The 16,534-nt window shown below is 40.6% G+C and overlaps 1 protein-coding gene across 2 annotated transcripts; it reads left to right on the top strand.

Moving 5' to 3' along the window:
- The first annotated feature begins 7,871 nt into the window (after window positions 1-7,871).
- LOC130297556 (nicotinamide N-methyltransferase-like) lies at window positions 7,872-16,265 on the top strand. 2 transcript variants are annotated; one of them, XR_008849583.1, is made up of 4 exons: window positions 7,872-8,186; window positions 10,464-10,671; window positions 13,540-14,453; window positions 14,563-14,711. XR_008849583.1 is itself a non-coding variant. In XM_056550134.1 (3 exons), exons 1-3 carry the CDS (start codon window positions 8,039-8,041, stop codon window positions 13,973-13,975), a joined length of 792 nt encoding a protein of 263 aa, XP_056406109.1. In that variant the 5' UTR covers window positions 7,872-8,038; the 3' UTR covers window positions 13,976-16,265. The 2 variants fall into 2 exon arrangements, 1 of the variants encoding a protein (XP_056406109.1); XM_056550134.1 differs by having other exon boundaries at window positions 13,540-16,265.
- The last annotated feature ends 269 nt before the right edge of the window (window positions 16,266-16,534 follow it).

Below are 16,534 nucleotides of genomic sequence, written 5' to 3'. Positions count from 1 at the left end.
ACCACTTCATCAGACCATGCCCAGGGCTGTCAGGGTATGCTAGGAGTTGTAGTTTTGCCCCTGTGCGCCCCAATGGACAAAGGAATTTTTAATAAAGATCAAATAATTAAATATGTAAATAAGTTCCCCGCCCATATAATAGGTTTACCCCCTCCACCTACCAGAGTCAATTATAAAGTAAATAAACTAGGGAGGAAGTCTTGTGCTTCTGAGTAGGTTGGGCTACAAGTCTAGTGTCCATCCTATAATAACAAAAAAATGTTTGAAGTAACAGATAAACAAATTTGCTTAATCGGGACAGGGCATCTTTCCAACCAGGAAGAGCCACCAGCCCTTGTAGAATGGGCTCTAGTAAATTCTTGGAGGGGGTCCAACCCCTCCAAATTGTAACATAAGTTAATACAATCCAAATGTAGAAAATAATTCTATTCTATCTATAAGTTCTATTTGTCTATTTTTGTTTGAATGGTGATTGGAGTCGGGTTGTAGCGCTATCTGCCCTTTTTTTTTATCCCTCTTCCCGGTATCATTGGCATAGAAGGGAACATATAATCCAGATGGAATGTCCATGGAATGGACATGGCATCCACCGCTAGGGGACTGTCCACTGGATATAGGGAGCAGAATTTGTGGAGTTTGGTATTGTTTCATGTAGCCATCAGGTCCACTTCCGTATTGCCCCACATTCTGGTTAACTAAAGGAAGATCTGAAGGTCCAGAAACCACTTTCCTGGAACTATCAGGTTGCGGGACAATCTGTCCATGAGAATATTCAGTGCTCCCTTTATGTGGACAGCAGATATCCATGATACCCAATCTTCTGCCCATTTCATGATGTTCCCTACTTCCCTGAGTAGGAGTTCTGATCTGGTGCTTCTTGTTGATGTAGAAAACAGACACTACATGTATATTGTCCAATCTGATTCTCACTGCCCTGTTCTTGAGGTAAGGGACATAGTGACATAGGGGGGTATTTATCATTGGATATACACGTCTTTTCTTGTGTACTTTTGTCGCATTTCCTCTGAGACATTGCGATTTGCGACTTTGCATTGCGCCTTTGTCATTATGTTGTTTTCATGTTCCGACTGGATTTCAACTGTTGACAGCATTTTTTTGCAGTGGTTGAGAATTTACTAATTGCGCCTTTTATACTTTGTCGCAAAAACGGTCACTAATACCGCAATTTTGTCGCAAATCAAAGTCATTTTTAAACGGACAGAAAAAAGTGCAATACCACCAGTTTTGGCTAGTAAACCCCAATAAACGCCAAAGTTACGATATAGCGTGCGACAAATGATAAATTTTGCGCAAGTCCGTAGAAAACAATGCCCCAAAAAAATGGGTAAAAAACCACATAGAACAACCAGTTTTGATAAATACCCCCCATAGAGCCTGATTGCTTTCAATTCCCTGACATTTGATGACAGGATTTTCTCCACTGGCTTCCAAGTTCCTTAAACGGACATCTGAGGTATGCGAGTGCCCCCAAACCAACGCCCGAGGTATCTGTGGTAAGTACCATCCAATCTGGCTAAACTAAGCGCAACCTATCTTCTATGCGTGTCTAGACTCCAAAAGGACCTGTTACAATGGTTGAGGACTTCTGATTGTGGAGGTCTAAGTTACCACAATGAGCAAGGGAAAGTATCTATTGTAGAGGACATGAGTCCTAGAACTCTCATCAAAGTTCTTAAAGAGACCTGGCGAGGTCTGCGTAGATGCCTGATTCTTCCTGCAATGGATCTTGTGGTGACTGGGGAAAGATGGGATCTCTCCCAGTTCACAATCCAGCCTAGTTGGCTTAGGAGTTGAAGAGTAATCTGTCTGAATTTTTAATAAGTCTTTTGACTCTGCTAATAGCATCCAGTTGTTGAGATAAGGAATAACTTTTCTTCCCTTTGTTCTTAGAATAGCTACTACTGCGGACACGAACCTCCCCATCCTCGGTCTGGACCAACTTGATCAACTTCTGAGCCTTCTAAGGCCCAAGAAAATCCTCCTCTTGTTCAGTATCAGAAGTGGAGTAGACCTCATCAATAATGCTAAGGTCTTTATCTGAAAGGACAGGAGGATTTATTCTCGACCTTTTGTGTTTCAGTAGACTAGGAGTCAACTTATTCTCCAATCTCTTTAAAGGGGTACTCCCGTGGAAAACTTTTTTTTTTAAATCAACTGGTGCCAGAAAGTTAAACAGATTTGTAAATTAATTCTATTAAAAAAATATTAATCTTCCCAGTACTTATTAGGGTCTGTATACTACAGAGTAAATGTTTTTCTTTTTGGAACACAGAGCTCTCTGCTGACATCATGACCACAGTGCTCTCTGCTGACATCTCTGTCCATTTTAGGAACTGTCCAGAGCAGCATATGTTTTATATGGGGATTTTCTCCTACTCTGGACAGTTCTTAAAATGGACAGAGATGTCAGCAGAGAGCACTGTGCTCGTGATGTCAGCCGAGAGCTCTGTGTTCCAAAAAGAAAACTATTTCCTCTATAGTATTCAGCAGCTAATGAGTACTGGAAGGATTAAGATTTTTTTTTATAGAAGTAATTTATAAATCTGTTTAACTTTCTGCCACCAGTTGATTTAAAAAAATAAATAAATAAGTAAAAATAAAAAAAGTTTTCCACGGGAGTACCCCTTTAAGCAATCCTGCATCCATCTGTGTTCATAGGGTAAGGACCACATGCTTGACATTCCGCGTATGTATAGTCTTCAAGAGGGGAATTCCTCAACCTTTTTAGAATGTTTTTTTTTTCACAAATTGACTCATCAAAAGGCTCAATCACTTTTCCTGTATTTTTTGTGCGACTTTTGCTATAGCAGTGCTTTAGACTTGTTTTATGCAGTGATCGATTCATGATGTGCAATAAGAGAAAAAGACAGGCACCACCCACAGAATAATGTCAGGGTGCAAACCAGTTGCAAAAATAACCATTCAAACAAAAAAAGGAAAAGATAGCAACCATTTAATGATGCACACTCATGATGTATAATGAAAAAATGCAAAATATCTTCATTGGTTCGGATACACAAAAGTGAGTAAACAAATAGTTAAAATAATTTAAAATATACTAAGACCAAGCAGAGGAATATAATCCTACCACACTAACCCGGCACTGGATATAATAACCCTCGGACACAGAGAAGTCCTGGTGCACAATCACATATGTAAACAGTATTGAGCAGCTATAAGACACAGTATGAGGAAGCAAAGAAATACACGACCTGTATGCCCATATGCAAAAAAATATGTACATACTTTATCCTTATGGCTCAACCCCAAAACGGCTAACATCAAATGAAAAAAATAACCTGCATTTATATGCTACTGTTGAGAGGATAAGTACTGTGTGCTGAAATAATATAGTAGTGTGCCTATAGATAGAGCGTTGCCCACATGTGCTGCAGTGTACAAATACCACCGCCAAGTTTGACTTTTCCCTGAAAGTCACACAAAAGTCGTAGCTCCCATCCTTTACACACTAATGGTGTGTTCACACGGCCGTCTGTCCCCGTTTTTTTTATCCCTGTTTTTTTTTTGCTTTTTTGCAGGCTGTAAACAGATTCAAAACGGTTTTTAAAAAATCACATTCATGTCAATGGGATTTTTTTTACAATCCGTTTGCACCCGTTTGTACCCGTCTGCACTCATTTCCATTTTTTTTGACAGCAGAAAAAACGGCACATGCAGTATTTTTTCTTCCGTCCAAAAACGGAAGAAAAAACAGATACAGTAAATTTAACATTGAAGTCTATGGAAAATGGATGTGCCTTTAATGTCATCCGTTTGCATCCGTTTTTTCAATCCATTTTTTTTATCCATTTTTACTTTTGAGCATGCTCAGAACAAAAAAAATGTTTTTGGGTTTATTAACTGAACAAAAGCGGATCCAAACAGATACAAACAGATAACATCCGTTTGCATCCGTTATTGTCCGTTTTTTTAAGTCCGTTTTTAATTTTGACGGGAGTAAAACGGAACGGGTCTAGAAGGCCGTGTGAACTTAGCCTAACCCACCCTAATTCACTTCAGCCCTGAAAAGTACTTTAAACGCCCGCACCCCCTCCTCTACTGTTATTTTGACTCTGAAGTCCCAGCACGTAGCTAGGCAGGGACCGTCTTTGTGGTTGTGTCAGTTAGGGCGTATACGCAATAAGAAGGGAAAGGTTTTGGGGGCGAATGCAGGACTTCACCTTTTTTCTGTCCATAAGTGACAAATGATTTGCCATTAAAAGGGTATTCCAGGATTTTTTTTATTTGACTATGCTACAGGGGCTGTAAAGTTAGTGTAGTTCATAATATAGTGTCTGTACCTGTGTGTGACGGTGGCCTCGCACTTCCTATGTGATTTTCTCCTCAATATTTATTTTTAACATTTATTTTTTAAATTAAATTTTCAGTTTAGATTTTAGTTTTTTTCTCCTCTCCTAAGAGCCATAACTCTTATCTTTTTTTAACCTAAAGAGCCTTATGAGGGCTTGTTTTTTGTAAGATATATATGTGTGAGGTACAATTGAAAAAAAGGAAATTTTTCTCATATGGGGGGATTATGTTTTTAGGTGTGGTAAAAGTGACATGTTTTCTGTCAATGGGATTTTTTTACAATCTGTTTGCACCAGTTTGTACCCATCTGCACTCATTTCCATTTATTTTGACAGCAGAAAAAACGGCACATGCAAAAAATGCACTTATTTTGGTTTAATTGTTGTATGGATATTACATTTTGTATGTTGAATAATTAGTTAAATAAAGAAAAAAAATTTAAAAAAATTTAAATATATAAATGAACATATGTAAACGTGACAGAACAACAACCAACTACGAGAAGTGAGTCCAAAGGTGATTCCGCGATAAGTTACGCAAGGAGGAACTCAGGAGAGAGCAAGTGAGGACACCTGATGGGCTAACACAGTTATCCAAAATAGGTAGAAAAGATATCAGGGAAAAGATAGCAGTTGGCATACGCCAGATATAAAGCGGGCTTGGCTCCTGAGCCTGTGCCATACTCCCTTAGATAACCCATGACATAATGAAAAGGGTCGAGAAGGGGTAAAAGTCTCTATTGACCTCTATTGAGCCTAACTGTACATTTATAAATATGATCTAAACTCTTGCTCTTATTTGCAAATGAATTATGTGAAAATATTATGAGAGTATCATGTGCATTCTTATAGTATGACTACTCTTTGGTTACTGCATATTAATTGGGCTTTATATCGTATTATATATAGTTTGCAATGAGAAAAAAAAATTATTAAAAAGGGATGAGGGACATTATTTTTTTGTTGCCCAGGGCCCCATTTTCTTTAAAGCGAACCTGTCATCATGAAGATGGCGTCCAATCCATCAGCATCAGGGTATGGAGCAGAGTGATATGTATGTAAAACGAGTCAATATAACTTACAGATTTTTATTTTCATGATTTACAAGGGTACAGCCAATATCTTAAAGTCAATGTCATACGGCACACAAAGTAACATAATCAAATACACAAAAAGCTAATTATAAAAGGATCAGAATGTTAGTAGACAAGGACAATGAGATCCATTACCATTATACACATAACTGAAGATGAGATTGAGATTTATCAAAACCCGTCCAGAGGAAAAGTTGCTGTGTTGCCCATAGCAACCAATAAGATTACTTCTTTCCTTTTTAACAAGGCCTCTGCAAAATGAAAGGAGCAATCTGATTGGTTGCTATGGGCAACTGGGCAACTTTTCATCTGGACAGGTTTCGATAAATCTCCCCCATTATGGATAGCTGATTATTCCATCAATAAACCCCTATCACTGAATTTCCAAAATCAATCATAAATCTTTAAAAACGAGATTTCCGGAAGTTATTAAGGGTAGTGGCCCTGATTGATTAAGTGGCCCTGATTGGTTAAGAGTGTTGGGTTTTTACTATTGTGGAATGTAATTTCAGCCTCGCATGATTCCAATCTATTTACTATGGGAATTTAAAAGGTCTGGAATGTTCTGACCAGCTTTTCCTTCGTGGACATTTCCAGCGATTTAATCACAGATTTTTTGTGTGAATTCAATAGTAAATAGGTATGGTTATGAGGACATGCCCCTTTTTCAGGTCACCATGCCCCCCAGTGTGTTGAGTCTGTAAACTTATTTTGGCCCAGTGTGCCACAAATTCTAGCACTGACAGAATTTGTGGCTCACTGCGCCACACTCTGCACAACCCAACCAAAGCAGGTCGGGTTCAGAATTGTAAATCAGGGCCAGAGTGTATGGACACAAAAAAGAAAGACAGACAAGACTCCCAAAGGGAAGGGACCAGAGGGGGAAATCTAAAATATAGTCAGCAATTCCAAAAGAGTATCAGTTACAGTGAGTTATCCAGGTAAGTGATCGTGAAAAGCTTTCTGTGAAATCTTTGTCCTAAGCAGCTCTGGAGGTATAGATTGAATCTTTCAACTCCTGGCGATGGCAAGTTTGGCTGCCAAGAAAATGTAATCGATAAGCTTCTGGTACTCCCTTTTAGAGGAGCATTCAATAATGCTCGTTCTGGCTGCCTTCTAAGGTTAACATCCATTACCGAATAGACGAGATGGTAAATGCGAATTCAAAATTGCTAAACATGAGGGCAATCCCACAAGATATAAAGCATTGCCCCCCCCCCTACTCTTATACTTACGAGAATCACAGAGAAAATTCTCGCCACCCTGGTTGGAACTAAGTACCATCTAAGCAAGACCTTCCAACCTGCCTCCTGTAAAGAAATATAAATTGAAACTTTTGCTGGGGTGGAGGTCATTTGGGCTCACTTCATGGGTTCAAAGGTCCTACCTTTACAGTCTCTGTGGAGCTATAGAAGCAAGTAGCAAGCCACACCCATAACTAACATCTTTTTTTATTCCAATCCTTTCTTTCTCTGGGCTTCGCCCAGTGGGTGCTCTCAATTAATGATGGACAGCGTTCTCAAAATGAACATGAAAACAAAGATAGCTGCTAGTCCTCTGACAGAAGGCTTGGCCTTCATTTTACAAGGGCATGATTTAAGTGTAATGAGTATTAAGACAGATTTATTATATGCTACTTTTTGCTAACAAAATTGCACCACTCCATTCAAAGGGACAGTGACACTTTCATAGACAATTTTATAATTTGAGACTTAACTCCGCTTGCAGGTTTTGCCTTTTGCTCATTTCAATTATGCCATGAATCTGAAATTCTTTAGTTGTACTTCTTTGTTTTGTGGATTCAAATAGTTGCATATAATAAATGTGTCTAAAAACTTGCTAAACTTAAGGATAGGGCCACACATAGCGTTACGCTGCATATTCGGCTAAGAGCAGACCTACAGGGCTACCTGCGGAAGCCCTGTGTGTGCAGTAATGATTAGAGGCGGGCCCAACGTGCCCTCCTCCAAACCTCACTGCACACACAGGGCTGCCGCCGGGTAGCCCTGTGTATCTGCTCATAAGAGCATACGCACCATATTTACCACTGCACAGCGGATTTTGCGCAGTGTAAAATATATGCTGCATTTAGGCTGTGTGTGACCCTACCCTAACAGGGTATAACCATCTGGGACATTTATGGCATGTCAACAGGATATGCTATAAATGTCCCCAGGTGCAGGTTCCATCTCTAGGACCTACCCCTATCTGGAGGCTATCGGGAAGCTGAAAACAGCTGAAGGAGTTAGGATTTGCAATCGGTGTAACTCCCATTGACTTTATTGGGAGTTGAGCAAACAGCATAACTATGCCCTTTTGTCAGAGGAGGTGCAAAAGTTAATAAAACACAAGTTGCAAATTTTTTAACAAAATGAGACTTGCAAAAAGTGCAAAAATTTTTTGCTTTTATCATACAAGCCTTGATAAATTTTCCCCATATCTTATCAGTGCACAGTAAAAGAACTGGGTGTTCGGAATTTGAGATTACGCAAGCACTGTCTTGGCAGACCACCAATGTTTGTACTCTATTCACAAGACCCAGCAGTGCACTGAGGACAGTCCTGGTGAAGAAACATCTCAGTCAGTTCAGCCAGTATCTCCAGAGAAGAAACCATGTCTAACTTCACAGGAAAAGAGGAATACCAGAAATTATTCAGCCCTAAGGCATATCTGAACGCCTATTATAGAATGGGTGAAGGGTCTTTGGGAGACGACTATCTACAATTTGTACTCAAGCAGCTAGCAAAAACATTTCATTCAGGTAGGTCACAATTGTTTTCATTTTTCCAAACTTAAGCCTCCATAATATTTACATTGATTTCTAATTTGGGGGATGGAATATTTTTTCTATTCTACAGATGTTTATAATTGGAATATGTTAAAAAGTATGCTAAAAGGTAATGGGATAAAAATTTTGGGGAAATTAGCTTGCTGTAATAGAAGGCTTGTTAAGGTCTAATGCTGGGGTACGCATTTATTTTTAGAAGGGATCCGCTTATTTAGGTCTGCCACCTGGTAAAGATTCGAGCTGAACGATAAGACCTGGCTCACACCGAGCAGATGCAGTGCCATGCAAGATATAGGTGCTGCCTATTGTTGAACATAATTATCCACAGAATATGCAATGTGTCTAATTACAGGGGGTTCAACTGCTGGGACCCCTCGCAATCCCCAGAATGCGACCAGGCTCTCTGAGGAGACTACGTACTACAGACAGCATGCGCTCCATTCATTTCTATGGGAGCGCCGGAGATGCCTGAGAACAGCACTCGGGTCTCTTCACTCCCATAGAGAAAGATTGGAGCACTGCCGTCTGTAGCATGCGCTCCCTTTCAGAGAGACGGGTCCCGTTCAGGAGAACGTGGGGGTCCCAGCGCTTTTTTTTTGAGGGGTAGGACACTTTTAAAACTACTTTTCTTAACTATCATGGACATTAGGATATGTTGAGAAAACTAATTATACCCTATATATATATAATTATACCCACTGTAACCGGGGAAAACCTCAGACAATACTCATTTTGTATGCTGCTAAGAATGAACAGACCAGCCATCAAACACAGGTACAGACACTATATACATGCTATATATATATATATATATATATATATATATATATATATATATCTTACACTAACTTTACAGCCCATGTTGCAAAGTAAATTAAAAAATCCTGGATTACCCCTTGAAATAATAAATATAACATGTGAAAGAGGTTTTCCATGATTTTTAGACAGATGATCAATCTACAGGATCAACACCTCTGCTGATCAGATGTTCGCTGCCCTACACTATACAGTGAACGAAGCTGGAAGCCTTGCATCGTTGATTATATAGTGGTGGCACCAGGTAACTGCAGCTCGGCTCCCATTCACTGAACAGCCGATCGGCAGGGTACTGGCAGTAATAGGCCATCAATCAAAAAGGTACAAAAACCACCTTTAAAGGACAACTAACTAAAGTGCTGGATGAAAAGGGTCATCACAATGAGCTTTAGGACATGGCCAGAGAATTCTTATTTTCTAATACCTGTTGAAATAAGTGCATTAGGGGGTTCGCAATTTGGGACTCTATAAATTGGCCTTCCCTTATATTATGTCCTCCTTTAACCCCCTGGTGAAAAATATACACACACACACATATTATATATATATATATATATATATATATATATATATATATATATGAACCAGATACAGGCGCAGCACTCCAACAAAAAAGTGATTTAATATCTCATGTCAGCATTACAACGTTTCAGCTCCTCCTGGAGCCTTTTTCAAGCATGCTGAAACGTTGTAATGCTGACATGAGATATTAAATCACTTTTTTGTTGGAGTGCTGCGCCTGTATCTGGTTCTTATCTTGGATGGACTCTGATCAAGTCCTTTGGGACGCTGGCACCAATTTTTTGGTTGGACTGGATAAGTAGTGCTGCTTTATTTTGGGATTATATATATATATATATATATATATATATATATATATGCAATAGAAATTCTAGTGTTATGTAATTATGCTGTACATGTGCAGCATAGTAACTTCATGGGCACAGAAACAGTGTCACTGTGGTCACCAGTGATGCCTGGCATCTAAGGTGCTTGCCGAAGGGATGAAGCCATGGTGCTGATTTGCTAAAAAAGGGGGTCTCCTCCGAGGAGACCCCCTTTTTTAGCAAATCAGCACCATGGCTTCATCCCTGCACAGTGGTGGTCATGGCCCTGGAAAGATAGCGCTAACCTAATGCTGCTTCCATCTTCCTTCTTATGATTGGTGGGGGTCTCAGAGATCCTTCTCTTACCAATCACAAAGTGATGGCAAATCCTAGTGATATGAAATACCACTTTAGGCTAAGTTCACACAGAGTGAAATGTCACGCCGTATTTTATTTCACAGCAGGATTGTTTACGCTGTGTAAACTTAGCCTCAAGCCTAAAGCAGATACAATGGGAAAATGGCTACAGTCATAATTGTAAAGGTTTTTATTTTGTACAATTTGTTGAACCTTTTCATAATGTTTTGTTTCTTTTTTGTCCTATAAGGTAAAGTTAAAGGTGACACATTGATTGACATTGGGACGGGGCCCACTATATACCAGCTACTATCAGCCTGTGAAGTCTTCAAAAACATCATTGTCTCTGATTTTACTGACAAAAACAGAGAGGAATTTAATCTATGGCTTAAGAATCAGCCTGGAGCATTTGACTGGAGCCCTGTGGTGAAACATGTATGCCAACTGGAAGGTGGCAGGTACTGTGCAAAAAATACAATGCCAAACAATATCTTTTAAAAATGATTCTGGAAGAAGGGACAAGCATTAGGCCCCCTATAAGATAGGGGCAAATTGATAAAAAAATAATAATAATTTAAGTGTGTACTTTGCAGCTATAAGGCTAGGTTCAGACTACGGAATCTCCGGGCAGAAAATTTCCGCCCAGAGATTCCGTGTTCCGCCTGCGCCGACTGAATTAGTCAGTGCTAGGACCGCGCGGACACTGCAGTCTCCTATAGACTGCTATGTGTTCCGCTAGGATTTCCGCCTGAAGAAAGAGCAACCCCTTTCTTCAGGCGGAAATTTTCTAGCGGATTTTTCATCCGGATTTTCCGCTTCACAAATTCCGAAGTGTGAATTTGTGAACGGAAAACCATTCACTACACTATGCATTATAGTAAGCGGAATTTCTGCCGGAAATTTCAAAGCGAAAATTCTGGCGGAAATTCCGTAGTCTGAACCTAGCCTTAAGGTTAGTCCTTTGCAGTGGTAATAAATTTATTCTTGCAAATTTTTGCGCAGATACCACCAAAAAGTAATTTAAATACCTGCACAAAATTTATCAAGGGGGTACTCCAGTGAAAAACAATTTTTTTCATGCCAATTGGCTCCAGAAAGTTAAAAAGATTTGTAAAATGCTTCTATAAAAAAAAAATAAAGATCTTAATCCTTCCAGTACTTGTCAACCGCTGAAGTTGAGTTGTTCTTTTCTGTCTGACAACAGTGCTCTTTGCTGACACCCCTGTCTGTCTCAGGACCTGTCCAGAGTAGGAGAGGTTTGCTATGGGGATTTTCTCCTACTTTGGACAGTTCCTGAAACAGACAGAGGTGTCAGCAGAGAGCACTGTTCTCAGACAGAAAATAACAACTCAACTTCAGAAGCGGATAAGTACCGGTAGGATTAAGATATTTTTAAAAGAAGTCATTTACAAATCTGTTTAACTTTCTGGAGTCAGTTGATATGAAAATATTTTTTTCACTGGAGTACCCTTTTAAATGCCCTGCAACCATTTAATAAATTTAGTGCAGCTACACATTAGCAGCACATAAAATAAAGGTGTACAAAAATGCTTCACCAACACCTACAATGATAAATTCCCACCATAGTCCCATAGAGAGAGGATAACTTTGCAAGTTGAGGAAACCCCTTAAACCTCACCCATAAATATCACCCATCCTCCGGTAAGGCATCTTTCACATTGCCGTCGGGGTCCGCTATATGGTGCTCAGTTGGCAATCTGTAATAATGAAGTGAGTTTATCGGAAAATAAAATAGTTCATGCACTTTTTTTTTCTACGCTAAACTCTGGTAAACTTCCGGATCCCTGACGGCCCCATTCAAGTCAATAGGATCTGTCCCTTAACACGGCCGGACCCTCGGACGACGTCCAAACAGACCGGTTGGTCAGTCCACCCCTGGCACCCCCCTTGCGAGTGGCACCCACCCGGAGTGGGCCGTCCACCCCCGCACCCCCACCCCCCCTTGGTACACCACTGTCTGGACCACTGTAACTTGAATCCTAACTTTTTCCTATTTTCAGGGGACATTTTGAGGCTTCAGAAAAAATTACCAGGTTACAATATTATTTGGGTCAAGGACCATTGTATGTTGGAGCCATTGTATATGGAGACCATCACTTTATGGAAACCTGGTAATTTGTTCTGAAGCCCCAAAATGTTATCAAATAGTAGGAAAAAGTGAGGATTAAAGAAAAATAAGATAACTAATACAGATAAAGCAAATCCTTACATATAAAAGTAAGAAAGATCTGCTGGGAGCTGTAATCACTGTCTATGTAGAGGACAGGAGCTTCTTCAGGGTCCTGTACAGTACACACAGTGTCCCAAAATAATTAAATGAAGCCGTCATCACCTGGTGTCCAAAGGGTACCTAATCCTGGCAGAGGTAAAGAGTGGCACAGAACATGTAGTACCTCCCTGTACTGTACTGAGGCGCTACCAGACAGCCAGTCAGTGCACCCATTTCAGGAATACAGGGGTTTTAGCATGAATGCCCATTGTGATTGGTCAGTTCTTCCAGCCATTGACACATTTCACAGATCTGGACTGTCTGTAGCATTGTATAGTAAGTATGGTTTCAACTAGTTGCAAGGATCCATAAAATACCATTGTATGGTGGGTATGGTTTAAAGTTACAAAGGTCCAAAAAAGACCACTAAATGTTGAAAATATTGTAACCTGAGGCCATTGTAAGTTGAGGAACCACTCTATAATGGTTTCAACATACAATGGTCATCTTGGAATCAATTAATATTGTAACTTGAGGGACCAATGTATCTCACAATCTTAAAGGGGTACTCCGCCCCTAGACATCTTATCCCCTATCCAAAAGGATAGGGGATAAGATGTCAGATCGCCGCGGTCCCACTGCTGGGGACCCCCAGGATCGCCACTGCGGCACCCCGCTGTCATTACTGCACAGAGCGAGTTCGCTCTGTGTGTAATGACGGGCGATACAGGGGACGGAGCAGCGTGAAGTCATGGCTCCGCCCCTCGTGACATCACGGACGGCCCCCTCAATACAAGTCTATGGCAGGGGCGTGACGACCGCCACGCCCCCTCCCATAGACTCGTACTGAGGGGGACGGTCCGTGACGTCACGAGGGGCGGAGCCGTGACGTAACGATGCTCCGGCCCCTGTACTGTCCGTAATTACGTACAGAGCGAACTCGCTCTGTGCAGTAAAGACAGCGGGGTGCCACAGCGGGGATCCCGGGGATAGCCTCATGTCTCCTGTTGTCCTGTTACAGTCTATCCTTTTTATTACTACGTATACGTGTAGATAAAATATTTTTATAGTAACGTTCCTTCTTCTTCTGTGACAGGATATCTTACCAAGAAAAGGAAGAACGGCTGAGAGAATGCATAAAACAAGTCCTGAAGTGTGATGTTCTGATTACAAATCCCCTAGATCCGGTTACTATTCCCGCAGTGGATTGCCTCCTGAGTTGCCTGTGTCTGGAGGGAGCATGTCAAGATCTAGAATCCTATGTCACTGCATTAAAAAATATTACCCATTTATTAAAAGTAGGTGGTTATTTGGTGCTCGCGGGTGTTTTGGGAAACAATTTCTACATGGTAGGCGAAGAAAGGTTTTCTGGCCTGTGCCTCAATGAAGCCTTTCTGAGAGAAGCCATAACTGGGGCTGGATACGTTATTGAAAACTTTGAGCTCTTTATGATAAATGAAACCTCTGGAGAAGGCGGTGCAGATTTATCAGGTCATTATGTTATCGTTGCTAGGAAAGAAAGAAAGGTGTGAGCGTTGTATCCAGAAAAGGGTTCTGCACGGCATTTCATAGCAGCTAATTGGCCAGTTTTTTTAGCGTTAAAAATAGAGATGGATTAAAAAACAATAGGAAATATAAGAAAAGGACTTATATTTCCCCTTCCTGCTGGTTTTGACCCTAATACATCTTATCGCCTATCCAAAGGATAGGGGATAAGATGTCTGATCGCGGGGGTCCCGCTGCTGGGGACCCCCGCAATCTGTCATTCCGCACCCACCTTTGTGAGCTCTCCACAGCACTGGAGGCTCCGAGTGTGCAGCGTGACGACCACAGTGCCCAAGTATCGCGACATCATGACTCCGCCACCCTTGTGACATCACGCCCCGCCCCCTCAATGCAAGTCTATGGGAGGGGGCGTGATGTATTAGAGTCGGACTACCCCTTTAAAAAACTATTTCAGGCAAGATTTTCTCTATGGCTGAACAGCCTTAAGTATTATGTAGGACTGTGGTCCTCACACTGTGGACCTCCAGCTGTGGCAAAATTACAACTCCCAGTATGCCCCGACAGCCAATGGCTGTCCTGCATGCTGGGAGTGGTAATTTTGCAACAGATGGAGGTCCACAGCTTGGAGACCACTGATGTAGGATCTCAGATCTAAACAAAAATGTGCCATTATAGGGGCACTCCGGTGGAAAAAAAAAATTCAAGTCAACTGGTGCCAGAAAAGTATACAGATTTGTAAATTACTTCTATTTAAATATCTTAAGCCTTCCAGTACTTTTCAGCTGCTGTATGCTCCAGATGAAGTTGTGTATTTCTTTCCAATCTTACCACAGGGCTCTCTGCTGCTACCTCTGCTCATGTCAGGAACTGTCCCAAGCAGGAAAGGTTCGCTATGGAGATTTCCTTCTACTCTGGACAGTTCCTGACATGGACAGAGGTGTCAGCAAAGAGCACTGTGGTCAGACTGGAAAGAACTACATGACTTCCTCTGGAGCATACAGTAGCTGATAAGTACTGGAAGAATTAAGATTTTTAAACAGAAGTAATTTTACAACTTGCTGGCACCAGTTGATTTGAAAGCATTTTCTTTCTTCCAGAGTACCCCTTTAAGGCATAGTTTACTAAATCAAGGCTAATGTCATGGAATGATAACACGTGTAATTAGGTTTTATAAATTGTTAATAATAAATAAATACATAATAAAATTATTAATGCATTATCTAAAGTAAAAAACAACAAAATGGCGCAAATAAGCTAACATTTTCTATATAATTGGATGGCCATAAAATTTTATATATATATATATATATATATATATCCTACTAGGGAATGTGTCATTACAAAATGACCTATTATCCAGTGTCCATGTGAAATGTCAAAACTTTTGACTGCTCGGGGTCTGAGTGTTCAGCTCTCGATCAATCTTTAGATATTACTGGGAGAAGGGCATGCTCGCGCGCGTCACTCCCAAGATGGCCACGATCTCTTTCCATCTACACTAGACAAACCCCACAGAGTTATAATGGAGCCTGTTTAGTGCAGCTTGCAGGCAGCTGGATAGCATGCACTTCTCCCAGTGATTTTGAGAGATCAATGGGGGTCTGAACACTTGGACCCCGAGCAATCAAAACTTTAAGCATGTTAAAAGATTTTCTAAATTACAGTGAAGCTTTAACACAAAAACTTACGAAGCGCAAGTACATGGTTAACAACTTTATTTTGTGTCTCTCGGGTTTAGTATTGTTATGTATGTACTATCTGTTTGAGCTGTTTGTGATGCTAGAGCTTACATTGTATCTTTCATCCAGAGTTAAAGGGGTACTCAGCTGCTAGATATTTAATCCCCTACAAAAAGAATAGGGGATAAGATGTCACTGCTGGGGCCCCCTGCAATCTCCCGCAGCACCCGGTGTTCTAAACAAATGCTGGATTCCTGCAGCAGTGGTCGTGATGTCATAGCCACTCACCTCATGGCGTCTCGCCACCCCTCTCCATTCATGTCAATGGGAGGGGCGTGTCAGCCGGCACACCCCCTCCCATAGACATGAATGGAGGGGGCGTGGCATAATATCAAGAGGGGCGTGGCCGTGTCATCACAATCACGGCCTCTGGCTCTGAGCAGTCTGAACAAAATGTTCAGAACGCAGGAGCACCAGAGTAACCCATAAAAGTTCTTCATTTGATGTTTTCTTGTTTTACCATGAGAAGCCATTATTCAGTCTCCTCCTTGTGTACTTCCCATTGATGTTCATGGTGCATTTATTAATTTTATGGATACATTTTATATTTTGTATTTTTGTTAATAAAGAGTAATCTTATTTAGGTCCTTTGTTGTTTGTGCATTTTAGTTTTTGCTCACTGGTGCAAAATTCTGACCAAAATTCTTCCATGTGAATGTGCCCTAACTTTTGTTTTTTTTAAATCAGATAACCTTTTATTGGTTTTCTTGTCTCAGCCTCTGGATTATTGAATTCAGCATTTTTAGTATTTTTATAATGATAACTAAAATAGGTATTATTTTTTTTATAATAAAGTTTGTGTGAGTAACCCATGCCAACTAATGAAACATTTAGGGCCCAATTTTA

The sequence above is a fragment of the Hyla sarda genome, chromosome 13 (genome assembly GCF_029499605.1).
Source record: "Hyla sarda isolate aHylSar1 chromosome 13, aHylSar1.hap1, whole genome shotgun sequence".
Lineage (NCBI taxonomy): Eukaryota > Metazoa > Chordata > Amphibia > Anura > Hylidae > Hyla > Hyla sarda.
This window is presented reverse-complemented; position numbering and strand designations above follow the sequence as displayed.

Coding starts and splice junctions, on each gene's coding strand:
- LOC130297556 (XM_056550134.1), top strand. CDS start 8,039: ATGTCTAACTTCACAGGAAAAGAGGAATACCAGAAATTATTCAGCCCT. Junction 8,187..10,463: donor AGCAAAAACATTTCATTCAG/GTAGGTCACAAT, acceptor TTGTCCTATAAG/GTAAAGTTAAAGGTGACACA. Junction 10,672..13,539: donor TGCCAACTGGAAGGTGGCAG/GTACTGTGCAAA, acceptor CTTCTGTGACAG/GATATCTTACCAAGAAAAGG.